Below are 16,200 nucleotides of genomic sequence, written 5' to 3' on the forward strand. Positions count from 1 at the left end.
TGAGGGTGGATACCTGGGGGTCGTACCTGGAAGCTGACGGGCTGCTGAATGTCCGACACCCTGAACTGTTTCAGGAAGCGTTCGTCTTGGCTCCAGAAGAGTCTGATGTCTGGTATCTCGTACAGAACCATGGCCAGTCTCTCCAGGCCCAACCCAAAGGCCCAGCCCAGCTTGTTCCCCGCCCCCGCTGTAAACAACAACAACAACAACAACATCAGTGACTGGCAGGACAAACACCTGATGTCACACCATCCTCTTAATATCAATCCTCCAGCGTTAGCTTCAGAGCTAATGTCTACTCCAACTGGAGGTGGGTCAGACGTGAGGGCGAGCTCGGCAGGAGAGGATTATGGGTAAATCCGAGGATTTGAGGCGTTTTCAGCCCAAATGAGAAGGAGGACGGTTTGTCTCCACGGGAGGATTTGGACTAATTGAGGCAAATGTGCATCTGAGCTGTGAAGCGAGGACCCTCCGGAGGGAGAGTGCGTGACCCGGATCAGGGTGTGATGTGCACGGAAACTAATCAAAGACGGAAAAACATCTGGGATTCACTAGTCAGATAAGTAGTTGTACTGAAAATGTGGATTTCCACAGAACACGAGTCAGTGAAGTTATTAACTGCCATTAAAGACGTGGCAGTGTTTGTGACGCCCTCTAGTGGGTGCGAGAAGAACAACAAGGCAGCGTTGTGATGAAGAAACGAGTGGAATATTTGCTGGTTAAAAAAAGATGTTATTCATCATTGTTCTCAATCAGCCACAACATTATGACTACTGTTTATAGTCTGAGCAATGCTGGAAGGAAAATAGTTTTTATTAGGGAACAATTCATTTAAACTGGCAAATAACGGGCATGAAAAGAGGTTAAAAGTAACAAATAATGGGTCAACATATGTGACAAAGTGGTGGAAATGGTTTATAAGTGCTGAACATGTCTTGAAAGTGGAGAAAATGTGCAGAAAATACATTGAAATTTGATGTAGAAGTGTCAAAAATGGGAGAAATGTAGCAAAAATATATTAAAAGGAGCAAAAATATGGCAAGAAAAAGTGATGAAAATATGTTAAAATATGGTAAGTTTGGTGGAGTTTCAGAAAAATGGTAAAAATATGCAAAAATGGGCTCAAATTGCTCAGAAAATATTCTTAGTTCTGGCGACTCCCTCCCTGTGTCTCACAACTCCAAATGGGATCCCAACCCAAATGTTGAGAACCCCTGCTCTAAATGACACAAGTACACAAACTGAACAAGTGGAAACAGGATATGAATCTTTATTTATATTTACTTTGTTTTGCATTGTTCAAGGTAAAGTTGGTCATAAAGGCTGAAATGATTTGTTTTAGGATTAAAAAGCAGAACTATAGGAGTGTATTTCAGGGTTATTGAGTCCAACAGGGACAAACCATGGAGCCTGAGGAGTGTGGAAGTGGTGAGTCACACAGGAATTACCTGCTATGATTGGAAACGCTTCGTCTGATTACGGTGACGCCTGACCTGCAGCACCGTCCAATCAGACGCCGGGGAATGTGTTTCCAATTCTAATGAGTGGACGGAGATGAAAGCCTTCGCACATCCTTTGTATTCGGTCGGTTCTTATCCAGATAAAACCTTTCCTTCCAATCATTCCACTGGACTCAGAGAAACCAGTGACATTAGACCAGTCCACTTTATTTGTAAGAATGTGGAGAATTCTAGAAATAATCTGAGTCTTAGCAAACAGAAATACTGCTTTTAAAAGCACTGTAACATTCCCTTCAAAATAAAAGCCCAATCAGACCTGTTGGAGCAAGAAAACAGTCTGAGATTAAACCGAACACTGAGTTCCCTGAGACCACGCAGCTGTTGTCAAAGAAAAGCTGATGTCTGTCTGACCTTGAGACCAAACACTGACCTGTTAATTCATTAATGAGTAAAAAGTCACTATTGATCGCAGCTGTTAATCCTGCTTCACTTTAAATGAAGAGCACAAAGATGTGAGACATGGAGCAAAACCAACGGGATTAAAGACAGACGTTGGTTTGGTTTGACTGGAGCTCAGAGCAAAGACACACACACACACACACACACACACAAAATATGAGCAGTCACTAAACAATGACAAAGAAAAACAGTCAAAAAGTAAGAAAAAGACAAAAATGAATATGCTAAACAACGAAAACATGCTTTGAATCAAGTGGTGATCGTGTTACCTGGTGACCCAGTGTGAGCTGTTTGTGCTGTGAAGTCATCAGTTATTACACAAGTGTTTAGTTTAAAGAATATGAAGCGGCTGCAGCACAGACTGTCAGTCATCACTAGTGCAAAAAATAAGGCTTTTATTTTGGTAATTCTCTGAGGTTGACGCGTACAGTTTTTAGGTTTAATGAGGTCCAGAGAAGAGAGCGTTAGCGTTTACTGACACGTGAAGCGCTGACGAGAGCTAAGAAAGAAAAGGTGTGAAAATCCATGTGTGTGTGTGTGTGTGCTTCCCCTCCCCCACTCCTCCACTCTCTGCCAGGCCTCCTGTCTCAGCCAATCAGCAGAGCCCTACATGGAGGTGCGGCGACACATGTTGGCGACTAGTCTATCACTGGCGTTAGAGATAGGGTTCACGTCTGAATATAGACGTATATTGAATAGATTTGTTCGCTTCCTTTGTTACAGAGGTGTTATGACACAGTTTCTCACGGTGGTTCTTATGTACCGTCTCTCTCTCTAATAGAGGAGCTTTATTTTGAAGGTGTGAACTCATCGCCCTGCTGCTAGCGCTGCCTGGAATCAGACATTGCTAATGAATGTTGATCCTCTGAATAAATAATGAGTGTGATTAGTAAGCAACGCCTCACTGTGAGGATCGATCATAGATCCTGACTTTGTTTGGATTCACTGTTGATACTGTACAGCTGTTAGTTCAACGTGAACCTCATGTAGAATCGTTTTCACATCACAACTGAGATTTATTCCCTTTATTATTATTATTCTACCTTCAATACATTTTTTTAGAAATAACGTCCTGCACTTTGAGTGAGTTTAGCAATAAGGCTACTTCAGCGTTTAGACTAATATTTTATTTTACTTTATTATGTTTTAGTTGATCTATTACAGTTTTGTTATATTTCACTTATTTGATGTTTTTTACTTTATTTTATTTTTGTTATACTTTATATTTTACTTTTATTTATTTTCATCATGTAATATGATTCAAATACATTTATTTGACTTAATTTAGTTTTGTAAAAGCTTATTTTTTTTAAACTTTTTAAGCATTTTATTAATTTTCCCTCCATTACAACCTTTTACTGATATTTTCGTCTGCTGCTGAGTTCTCATTAGTATTTTCAGTCTAGTTTTCCTCGTCTTTTCTCTGTCAGACTCAGAAAAAGCAAACCCTGGGAATCCTGGAGCTCCGTCTGGTTCTCGTCCAGCTCTCAGAGGAGTTCTCTAAGCTCTGTCGTCCAATATTTACTCTGCCTGACAAAACCTGGCTCTGTTTCCTCGTTTATTTCCACTTCACTCCGATATCGACTGGAATCCTTTTACAATGTTTTTAGAGTCTGAACATCGATGAGGACAGAAAAACTAAGAGAACCGCCATCTGCTGGCCTGGAACCATTCATCATAACAACTTTAGCCTGGAACCATTCATCATAACAACTTTAGCCTGGTTCTTTAGTCTGGTTCTTTAGCCTGGTTCTTTAGTCTGGTTTACAGCGACTCACTCCCTGAATAGTGAGAGAAGGTAATCAGAGACATGAGCTTCACCTGAGTGGAGACAAGAGGGAAACTCTACAATCTCTGAACCCATCCAACCTGCTTCCCTCCCATGATGCATTGCACTTTACATTTACTAGTTGTTTTTGTTGTGAGACGACGTGTCAATAAATCACGACGCAGGCTCCTGATTGGCTAACGATGATGGATGAGAGCGTATCGGAGCGAGAGAAACAACAAACCTCTGAGGATTTGTTCCTACAAACAAGTCGAGACAAAGCAGTGCATTTTACACCCAGCCCGGGGCTTTTATTTTGAAAGGCTGTCATGAACAAACAGGATGGTAATGAAATTTTAAATATTTATCAGGTCATTACGTGAGCTAATCAAAGGCTGTAGTGGTGATTCAAAGCTGGGAAGATGTAAGAAATGTTTTAATGATGTGGAAAAATGTAAATATGCAGTTGTTTGACATTTATTTTATCCACTTAATATATTAAATATATTAAGATGGGTTGAGTTACGTAAAATATAATAGTAAAACAAGTTAAATAAATAAATATACTAATATTTAAAAAAATAAAGCAAAAAACAACAACCTTCAATCAACATTTTTATATTAAGTTAAAGTAAAATAAATAAAAGTAGGTCAAACTAAAAAATGCAATTACACAAAAAGACTCCAAAAATACCAAAAGAACAAAATTAAGTTGAGTTGAGTTGAGCTAAATAAAAATGTAATAAAATAAACACAAAGAAATTTTAAAAAACTATGGGCAAAACCATCATTGAGTTATGAAAAAAAAACATCAGGTTTAATTTTTTTTTACATAAATAAGGAAATTATTGGAAAAAATAATACATTAAGACATATTAATTAATCTATAAAGATTAAATAAAATAATTAATATAAGAGCATACGCAATGACAAAAAATACACAAAACGACTCAAAGAGCAACAAAAACACACAATGATTCCTAAAATAAACAAAATAAAACTAAAAACCTACAAAATGACAGTAAAAACTCCCCATTCTTTCCAGTGTTAATGCTCAGATTGGTGATCATTATGAATGAGTATTGATAATATAGCTCTGGAATCAGATATTGACACACATTAAAACACGATAAAAGCTGCTTGTTTGATTTAAAATGAATAAAAATAAAGAATCAGTGCTGGAGGAAAAACAGTAGCTGAAGAGGGAAAGTGTTTTCAGGGAGACAGATGGAGAGGCTGACAGTCGTTTAGATCTGCACACACACACACACACACACACACACACATACACACACACACACACACACACACACACACACACACACACACACACACACACACACACACACACACACACACACACACACACACACACACACACACACACACACACACACACACACACACCCTGCTGAGTGTGTGTGTAGGGGTGGGATTTCCCTTCTTCTTCTCCTGTCTAATTATCCAGTTTGTAGTCCAGGAGGACTCCGTTTATCCGTACGGTTGCAGGTTTTAATAAAAGCTGAAGGAGAGCCGCTAATCGCAGCACAGGGATATATAAGCCCCGCCCACCTGACAGAGGAGCAGACGAACACAACACGGCCTCGAAATCATCAGGAGAACCTTTTATCACGGAATCAAACAAAGCAAAAATGCTCAAAGATATGTTATTTAGGGGAATAAATAGAGGTTTGAATCATGACTAAAATACATCATAGTTTGATTTAAAAAAATTTAAATGATTTTAAAAACCAGCAATATTAAGATAGAATTTTCTCAACTAATACTGTTATGTATAACTCAAAGATGATATCCAGAGTTTCTGAGAAACATCTCAATGTCCCGCCCTAAACAGCATCACTTCCTCCTACTGCCTCTGCCAATCTACCAGAAGCCACGCCTCTACTTTTCTGCATTGCATTGCGAACATAACAAGGTCACATTGATATATGTCTATGGCTCAGGTTAGAGCTAAAATCATATTTACATGTTTGATGTTGTGACACGAGGCCTTGATTCTGTGCACAGTTCATCATTCACTTTGATTGACAGACTCATAAACAGGAAGCAGAAGCCTATTGGCTGGGTGCACTCAGCGATTGTTTCCATGTGTCTCGGGGTCTATAGGAGGAAGGAAGTGTCCTGATCTGATATTGATATCTGATATCAGTCAGATTTTATAGGACTACATCTAAAATCACTGATATATAAACTCAGCTCCAGCACGTCTATCTATAGGTGACTGTGGTTCATACTGTAACACAGTAACTACTGTTACTGACTAATGTTCTCTGTTTGAGTAACAATACTTAATTAAACCTTTTCTAATATTCCATATTACAACATAAGTCATACAAGTATGTATGATTCTTGCTGATATTGGATCGGATCAATATCGGAAGTGAAGAAGTTGTATCGGGACATCTCTAATATACATTAATGTACAGTATATGAATGACCACCGGCAGTAAACCATAGTAAAAGACTAGTTAGGTTTTTTTTTCGCATTTCAAAAGAATCATACATAAACATAGATTCCTCAGAAACTCCTGATATGAGCTTTAATACAGTATATATGTATATATAAAATATAGTTTTTTTTTGGTATGAATGACACTAGCGACCATGGCTCAGGTGGTAGTGGGTCGTCTTCTGATAGAGAGGTTGGGGGTTCGATCCCAGTACCTGACTATGTGTCGAAGTGTCCTTGGGCAAGACATTGAACCCTAAGTTGCTCCCAGTGGTCGACTAACGCCTTGCATGGCAGTCCTGTCCCACTGGTGTGTGAATGTGAGAGTGACTGATAAAGCTCTACATAAATCAAGTCCATTTACCATTATATCCCATTAATCTGTTTTCTGACCAGCTTGCTCTTTTTTCAGGGTCTCAGGGATCTGCTGGGGTCTATCTCCAGCTAGGGTTGGGGTCAATTACATTTTTCAGGTACAATTACACATGTTCAATTACAAAAAAATTACGATTAGTTACCAGCAGTTTTTCCAAGTACAATTACATTCCAGTTATTTTCTATCCTCAGAAAGTCAATTACAATTAATCACAATTACGGAGTCTGAAATAAATAACCTAATAAAAGTTAATGCTCCTCTTGTGTTAGCTTCCTGTTAGCATCTCTAATGCTAACTGGTCCTCAATCAGCTGTAAAATACACTAAAACCTAATATCTATCATCTAATTTATTTCCTATCTATTGATTATTTTTTCTCTCTGGTCTTCGGAGAGAGAGGACGTGTGTTCACTCGCTCCGATAACACGACCCTGTGAGATTAACAGCTTACAGCTGCAGCCGGACAGCCTGAGAAATAAAACTTGGGCCCAAGACGAAAAGAAAAATGGTTAAAAAACCGCCTGCAGGCACTACAGAACCTGATCCGGGTTTGGAAGAGGTCAAGGAGATGATACAAAACCTCAAAGACGATCTATCGTCTATCAAAGACGATCTATCTACACGGATCACAGCCGAGATAAAGTCGTTGGAAAAGATGATGGAAAAATCAATGGAAAACCTTCAAAGTGAAGCAAAGGTACTGAAACAACAGGATGAGAGGAATGCTGAAGAAATAAAACTGTTGAACGCGAGGGTTGAAGAGCTGGAACAAAAGGAAAGAGAGAAAGATGTCATCATTACAGGCCTAAAGATAATACCCAGGAGTTACGCGAGTGCGTTGAGACAGGCAACGGAACCGAATGACGAAGACACAAGAACAGGTCGTTCACTACTTGGAGTCGAAGGACATTGTGTTGAACCCTGACAACATCAACTCCTGCCATCTCCTGCCAAAGCGTAATGATAACAGAGCTGTAAAAATCACCTTCATGAATATGAAATTTAAAGGACAACTACTGAAGCAAGGAAATAAACTGAAGGGAACGAAGGTGTACATCAATGAAAACCTGACAAAACAAAATGCAAGCATTGCATGGAAGGCACGCCAAATAAAAAAGGAGGAAAAATTCTGAGGATGTGGACAAGAAACTGCAGGATTTATATCACACCACTGGGAGAAGAGAACGGAAAACCAATCCTCATCAAAACGATGGAAGACTTGGGAAAATATGAAGGATCCACCTAAACAACAACATTACTGATGGTAAACACGGACATGGATCCAGATCTATATAAACACTGGAAACAAAACTCAGACTGTGATTATTTTACGGACAATGAATTCAATGTGGAAACCAAGAGTAAAAAAGGTCTGTCACTTAATCACTTCAATTGTCGTAGTATGTATGCAAATTTTGAAAACATTAAGGATTACATTACAACCTTGTACAAGTTTGAAATAATAGCACTGTCAGAAACTTGGTTAAATGAAGAGAAAGGTATGAATTTCATGATAAAAGGATATAAATTTGTCTGTAAAAACAGAATATATAAGCAAGGTGGTGGGGTGGCATTATACATAAAAGATAACAATGAAATGGAGATACTAGAGTCAATGAGTACAACTGTGGAAGGAGTATTGGAATGTGTAACAGTAAAAATAACAAGACAAAAAGGAGAGAACATATTAATCTGTTGTTTGTATCGAGTTCCTAATTGCAAAATAGACATATTTAATGAAAACCTAACCAAAATAATAGAAAAGGCTAAACACAAAAACATATTGAGCTGTGGAGACTTCAATATAAATATTCTAAATCCCTTAAAAACACACACACATCGAAGACTTCATTAACTACATGTACATAAATGGATTAAAACCTCTTATAACGAAACCAACTAGAATCAATAAACACAGCTCAACACTGATAGATAACATCTTCACAAACATACAAAATTCAGATCTAACCAATGAAATATTAATAAATGACATCTCTGACCATCTACCAATACTTACAATAGTAAATACTAACGACAACATCCACCTAGAAATACTAGAACCAAAAAACTTACAAACTGTAATTCAAAAAAATCCAGAGATGTTAATAATCTAACTATGAGTCTACTAAAAACTATAACAGCTGAAATAACACCACTGCTAACGGCAATCTCTCATTCAAAAATGGTATTTTCCCAGACCAAATGAAAATCGCAAAAATCAGACTGATCCACAAGAGTGGAGACAAACGAGATTTCACCAACTATCGACCTATTTCAATATTACCGCAATTATCGAAAATTCTAGAAAAACTGTTCATGAAAAGGCTGGACAAATTCACAGAAGAGAATAATATATGACACGAAGGACAATATGGGTTCAGAAAAGGACGTTCAACAGCAATGGCTAAAACTGATACCACGGAAAATATAAGAGATGCATTAGAAAATAATTTATTTGTATTCGGCATTTTTTTGGACCTTAAAAAAGCATTTGACACAATAAACCATGATATTCTGGAAGAAAAACTTAAAAACTACGGCATTAGGCACAATGCCTTAAACTGGGTTAAAAGTTATATGAGAAATAGGAGACAATATGTTGACTTTGAACAAAACATATCAATATGCCAAACCATACAATGTGGTGTGATGTGCCAAAACTGTTCATTCTATATATAAACGACATTTTCAAAGTCTCAAATTGCCTTAAACTAACGCTGTTTGGACGACACAACCATCCTATGTTCAGGTAAAGACATTAAAACTCTAATAGAAACGACGAATGAGGAACTATCAAAAATCCAAACATGGCTCAATGTAAATAAACTAGCCCTAAACGTCAGCAAAACAAAATTCATCAGCTTTGGAAATAAAAAAAATAACAGAAAATATTAGACTGAAACTAGACATGGACATAATTGAACAAGTAAAAGAATAAAGAGCACTAGGAGTGTGGATAGATGAGAAACTGACCTGGAAAAACCCATACAAGTAGTTAAAAACAAAGTTGCTAAAAGCAGCTACATCCTATGGAAATTACAACAAATACTACATACCACATCACTGAAGACAATCTATTCTTCCCTTGTTGGTAGGGATGTAATGATTCACCCAACTCCCGATACGATTCGATTCACGATACTGGGTTCACGATACGATTCTCTCACGATTTATTTTACAAAATGGGACTATATATAAATGACTGAAAAATATTCCTTTATTTTTTTTGGGAAAATACTGTACAATTTTTCATTGTCGAAAGAATCCCTTGATAAACTATTCAAAATAATGCAATTTAACTAAAAGTAAATCTTGAATGAAATAAATAAAGGAATAATACAAATGAAGAAGAAGCTTATTTTTTAAATTCTGGTTCTATCGTAAACAATACAAAACTGCATAATAGTTCTTTTTCTTTTTAAAAGTGCAACTGAAAATGTATTTTGTGCCTTAACAATTGGACTTACAAAAAAAAAAAAAAAGTCATTTTACTGTATTTAGGGCAGATATTTGTTTGAACCAGCAGAGGGTAGTAACCCAGTGGTCGGTTGGCATGCAGATATCTTGCAGTGAAGAAGAGATGCTATGCTAGCAGACAGAGTTAATAGAAAAATGTGACTTTTACAGAGATATTCGTGTAATATTACAGAAATTCTTTCGGTGCTAAAGGAGTAAGTAATCATTTATGAATATGTTTAAGAGTAGAAGGCGGCCAGAAAGAAAGTATTAGCAGATTTCGCCCGCCGCCAACACTCGCCCTCTGTTGGTTAAAAAAAGTACTGCGATTCATTTTTCACAGCATCGATGTGAACCTTGATACCTATGAATCGATTTTTAACTGCCTTACGATTAATCGTTACATCCCTACTTGTTGGGTCACATTTAAATTACTGCTCTGAAATCTGGGGAAACACCTACAAAACGTATCTTGAACCTTTATTTAAACTACAAAAAAAAGCAATTAGGATTTTATATAAAGCATCACACAACGCACACACAAATGAACTATTTGAAAAGGCCAAATACCTAAAACTGCAAGAAAGAATACACAACAACACACAAATTCTTATATAGGGCATCACTTAAAACACTCCCATATCAAATACAAAAACGTTTCACATTATCTGAACTCAATTACAATTTAATTACGACTACAACAGCAACAGATTTTTAAAATTACAATAACAATATAATTAGGGGGGCAAGCCCGCAGGCCAGGGCCAGCGGTACGAGGAAATCCTACTTTTTCGAACTCCTCCTTGGGATTTTGTCCAATCCACGTGAAACTTGGCACGTAGAGTCTTCAGTTGGACGTGATATACAGTTATCAAAATGAGTTTGTTCGGGCAAAATATGCGCAAATTATTAACGAGTAAAATTTTCTAGCTAGCTATGAAAACGCGAACTGGCGTATATCTCGGACAAATTAAATGCTAACAACACCAAATCTGAGATCCTTAGTTGGCATGTGACTGTGAGGGTATGCGCCAAATTTGAATGATGTAGGCCACTAGGGGGCGCTACAAATATGGAATATTTATATCTCTTAAATGGCAAGACTAATTTTTACCAAATTTGGAGGGTATGATCTTGGGTCCCTTTTGAGGCCAAATCTCAAATTTATTCTTGATTGGTCAAAGTGGGCGTGGCTTATAACATCATTACATATAAATAAACAAACATTTATATCAGCTGAATTATTATATCGAGGGCTGTGAAATGTACGAGGTAGATATAGAAGACGACACAGACCACCAATACCAAAAATTGCGCCACTAGGTGGCACTATAATTGCAAACACATTTTGGCCTAAAACTTTCACATTTTAATTCACATCTTCATAAACTTCATATCCACGTGTTCCCTACATACAGGCGCATCTTCTGATATAGGCCACGCCCAGTCCCACGTTACATTGCTCTTTGTAAGTCACTACACATCTTAGGGTTTTGTCCAATCAGTACAGTCTTCAGTTGGACCTGATCTAAAGTTCAGCAAAGAATTTTATTGGCTCAAAATATGCGTGAATATTTAGTGAGTTTCCTCGCTAGCTATAAAAATGCATAACTGTTGCATATCTCGGTCAAAATAAATGCTAACAACACCAAATTTGAGATCCTTGGTTGGCATTCAGCTGAAAAATTATGTTGAAGGCTGTGAAATTTACAGGGTACATATATAAGAGCACACAGATCACCCATAACAAAATGTGCACCACTAGGTGGCGCTATAATGGGTGTACATGCATTTTGGCCTGTAACTTTCACATTTTAAATCACATCTCCCAGACATCTAAAAGTCTCAGGAATCCGGCCCTTGAGGACTGGAATGGGGCACTTTGTTATTTCTCCAACTTTGAAAGTTCTGAATTTAAATTTTAAATAACAGAGATATTTAGCCTCTCTGTGCTTCAGGTTTTGGCTGTTGTAGCTTTAAAATGCATCTTGGGAAACTTGGAAGTATACATCATTGGGAACGGCCACCATCCTAATCACACTAATAGTATAGTAGACAGTACACACTCATTGAGTGTATAGTCTGTACTACATTAGTATGTAGTTTTGAACACAGATTGTGATTAGCCATTGCCTAATCAGTGCACCTTTGGATGACCTGATAATTCCATCAACCAAACAGGTGTACAGACAGACCAGTAGTGACACAAACTCAAAGGAACCACAACTAAGACCCAAGACAATGAACACTTGACAAAGTAAAAATCATATGAATACAAACCAAACTAGTAATATAAACCAACAGACCCAAACAAACTTCAGAAAACCAATGAGATCAGACCAAAAAACAGAGGAAATTTGAGCCAAACACTTTAAATCGTCAGCCAATTTAAGCGTTTCAAATTTTGCAAACACAAACTATGGTGAATCAATAGCAACAAAGGTTTATCCTTACTTTTTAATTTTGGTCCTTAAAAAAAGAAAAAAAGAGCTTGCAGATGATAAAGTTAGAACACATGAGCCAACTAATGTGGAAGGGTTGCTATCAACAAATGTGAAACGGTTGCCGTGGCTGCAACATCAAAGGAAAAAAGAACCAAACTCAATGATATCATATCTTCAGTATCACTTCTCTTAGTGCTAGTGGTTGGGTTAGTCAAACTCTCTCACTGATTGGAGTGTATACAAGTTAAACAAACAATATTTGTGTATTTTAAAAGCTTAAATTCTGATGAGAAATGGCTGCTGCTGGTGAACCCCTAAACAAAGCAGCCCATCTTATGATGAGACCCCCACCCTACAGCCATGGCCAGCTCTACCACAACAGGGACAGCCAGGATTTCAGCAGCGGCTCTCGACCAGTGGCACCCCCCCACGTCTACCTGGTGACCACACGGGGACGGTTCCCTTTCCCCCGTTCAGCACAGAGACCTATTTTCTTCATGGCAGAGTATGGCCCCCAACTCTGTATGGCAACGCCTCAGCAGTGTCCTGTTCCTGCAGGTCCTCATGATGGTATGGATGCTCCCCCACCTCCTCAGATATCTGCCTACCCTGCACCCCTCCCCAATCCCATCCCTACCAACAAGGAAAGGGCAGACACTAAAGAGGTGGAAGAGGAAATGTCCCTTCCTCCTTCCTCCACTAGCAATGGTGTGGCACAGGAGGAGGCAAAGCTCACCTGGAAGGAGAAAGAGGACCAATTAGAGGCTGAGAACATTCAACCAGATTCTCCTCAGCCCACCACACCAGACAAGGAGAACCAGTCCAAAGAGGAGCAAAGGAAGTATGAGCGAGAGTTTCTGCTTCAACTCCAGTTTGTCCCAGCCAGCGTGATCAAGCCTCCAGGTCTCCCTGACATCCCTGATGTCATCCTCCACAAGGCCAATAGAAACCCTCAGTGCACACGTGAGCCTTGGTGCAAACCTAAGATAAACTATTACTATGACTTTACACCACAATTTGTAAACTTTGGACGTCCAGGCATGGGAGGAGGAAGCAGAGAACCAATGCAGAGAATGGAGCCGAGGAGGATCATAAACATGTCAGTTAATGACCATGTGCAGCTGAACAAGGCAGAGAACGCCTGGAAAACCTCAACCAACAAACCAGTGTGGAGCTCTCAACTTAAGAAGCAGGAGGAGAGGGACTCGGAGCAAACAAAGGACTTGCTCAAAAAGTTCCGCAGTATCCTGAACAAACTCACCCCAGAGAAGTTTGAGAAGCTCATGGCACAGGTGCAGATGCTGACCATTGACACTGAACAGAGGTTAAAAGATGTCATTGACCTCACCTTTGAAAAAGCCATCTCTGAACCAGCCTTTTCAGAGATCTATGCCAAAATGTGCAGCTTCCTCAATGGGCTTAAAGTCCAAAGCAAAGAAAATCCAGAATGCCAAGCAGATTTTCGCAAGCTCCTTCTAAACCGATGTCAGAAGGAGTTTGAAAAAGACAAAGACATTAATGAGGTCTTTGAGAAGAAAAAAAAAGACTTGGAAGCGGCCTCTGGGGAGGAGAAGAAGCAGGGTCTCCGGGAAGAGTTAGAAGATCTTAAAAATAAGGCAAGGAGACGCTCGGTTGGCAATATCAAGTTTGTCGGCGAGTTATTTAAACTTCAAATGATCAGAGAGGTCGTCATGCATGACTGTATCACGAAGCTTCTAAAAAACCATGACGATCAGTCCCTGGAGGTCCTGTGCAAACTGCTGTCCACCATCGGTAAGGACCTAGACGTTAAAAAGGAGAAGCATCGTGTGGACCAGTGCTTCCAACAGATGGAGAAAATAGTAAAAGACAGGAAGACCTCCTCAAGGATCCGCTTCATGATGCAGGATGTCCTGGACCTCAGAACAAACAATTGGGTGCCTCGTCGGGTGATCCAGGGTCCAAAGACCATTGACCAGATCCGAGAACAGGCAAAAATGGAGGAGCAGATGGAAGGACCACACCATCTGAGACCAAGACCTGCCCAAAAGCCTCAGTTCCATTGACGAGATAACTCGTATTTTGCATTTTTTTCACGGGGATTTCTAGAAAACACCCTGGCGGAGGTCCCTCACCAATATCTAAGCTGTTAGGTGTTGTAGTGACCAACTGTGCCCTGAAGATGGCAGCAGTACACCTTTAGATGAGAGATTAGCCACTGATGCTACCCAGCAAAGCAGGAAGAAGCAGCAAAAAGGGAGATTGTGGTGCTACAGAGTGATATTGTGAAGTATCCAGCAGCTCACAGCACCACATACTAACAGAGAACATGTGTGGACCTGAGTGGATTATTGATAATGTTGTGATCGTGAGATAAAACCATCAACTAACCGGGCCAAACAGGTCATCCCTGCGTGTCGGGAGGAGGGGGGGTTTGGAGGTGGGTACAAAATACCCCCAGCCTGTGAGCCAGATAGCAAAATAATAAAAAGTTTTGCCATCAAAAGCCTTGTCTCAGTGTTTTTTTAAATGTTTTATATAAGGAAACAATGTTCCGATGTTACAGTTGTCACAAAAGCAAAAAAAAATAGCTTTAAAGTCACTGACAGGGTTTTTTTTTTCACAAAAAGGCTGTTTTCTCAGCTTTTTGCTCTGAAACTGAAGATTTGTGTAAATCTTGCTCTATTCAACGGCTGATTACAAAAGAATAAAACGAGCCAGAAACAATTTCTTTTTTGATGAAAGTAGAGGCTTCAATCTTTCAGAATGGTGTCAGATTGCAGATAGTCATAGTAGAAAATATTCTGTGGGTCTTTAAAATCCGTTAAAATGCTCAAAAACAGCTGGCACTGAGGGGGTAGAAAATCTGAAAATAGCTGGAACTGAATGAGTTAATAAAATAAAATATGCAAATCATGACAAGGTTTGACAGTTTTTCATGGGAAAAAATGAGGTGGATAGTTGATGTACTGCGTCCTTTCAGATTTTTATGTGTCAGGGATGCAGGACGCGTACCTAGCAACATCACTGGTAGCTGCTAGAATCTTTCTTAGCACATAGAATAATATAAGAAGAAACACTCACCCTTGGGCAGAACAAACAATAATCATAGTGGACCCGTGTTGTGGACCCATTCGCTCACAAAAACTTTACATTCCTCTGTCTGAAGAATCAGAATGTTTGTGAATGTTCAGCTAACGACCGTCAGCACAGCCACCGCCCACAGTCATGAGACGAAGGAGGAAGTGAAGTCCGTGACCAGAGATTTAAATGTAGTTTGTAATCACGGGAATAATATAAAATAACCATGAAATATTAACTTAAATTACTTTTAGCAAATCACTCCAAAATGTGTCGCAGTTGATCACCGTTCATCTGTTTCGCCATCAAAATGGATACCGGAAGTCGACTCAACTGTGATCAAGATGGATGCCGGAAGTCGTCTCTCCAATTACTCCAAAATAACAGATGCACACACTCGGGGTATTTGGAAGCCGTCGACTAAGTTTCAGGTCAAACTCTTACCACGTCGGGGAGATATTTGCTCCACGCACACACACACACGCACGCATACAGACCTTTCTGTCTTTTAAGGGGAGATAGATAGATTTAAGTGTGTATAGAATTCTGATACCTTAGTTGAGGCAACGGGACTTGAAGTTTGCTTGAAGACATTTCACCTCTTATCCAAGAAGCTTCTTAAGGATGTTCAGAATTTTTACTGTGGAGTTGAATAATTTGTATTAACCTATTGTGGGACTCATTAGCATAACAAGGGGTTCCTGGTAT

The 16,200-nt window shown here is 39.0% G+C and overlaps 1 protein-coding gene and 1 pseudogene across 3 annotated transcripts in view; one reads left to right on the forward strand and one right to left on the reverse strand.

The window, feature by feature from the left end:
* The window catches only part of fars2 (phenylalanyl-tRNA synthetase 2, mitochondrial), a 95,360-nt gene that overhangs the window by 14,535 nt on the left and 64,625 nt on the right, over positions 1-16,200 (reverse strand). For all 3 annotated transcript variants that reach the window (XM_028434024.1, XM_028434025.1, XM_028434023.1), the window contains exon 8: positions 27-187. In XM_028434024.1, coding sequence (XP_028289825.1) covers positions 27-187 — 161 coding nt within the window. The remainder of the gene's footprint in view (positions 1-26; positions 188-16,200) is intronic.
* Positions 12,631-14,801, forward strand: LOC114453963 (eukaryotic translation initiation factor 4 gamma 1 pseudogene; annotated as a pseudogene).

The sequence above is a fragment of the Gouania willdenowi genome, chromosome 20, assembly GCF_900634775.1.
Source record: "Gouania willdenowi chromosome 20, fGouWil2.1, whole genome shotgun sequence".
Lineage (NCBI taxonomy): Eukaryota > Metazoa > Chordata > Actinopteri > Blenniiformes > Gobiesocidae > Gouania > Gouania willdenowi.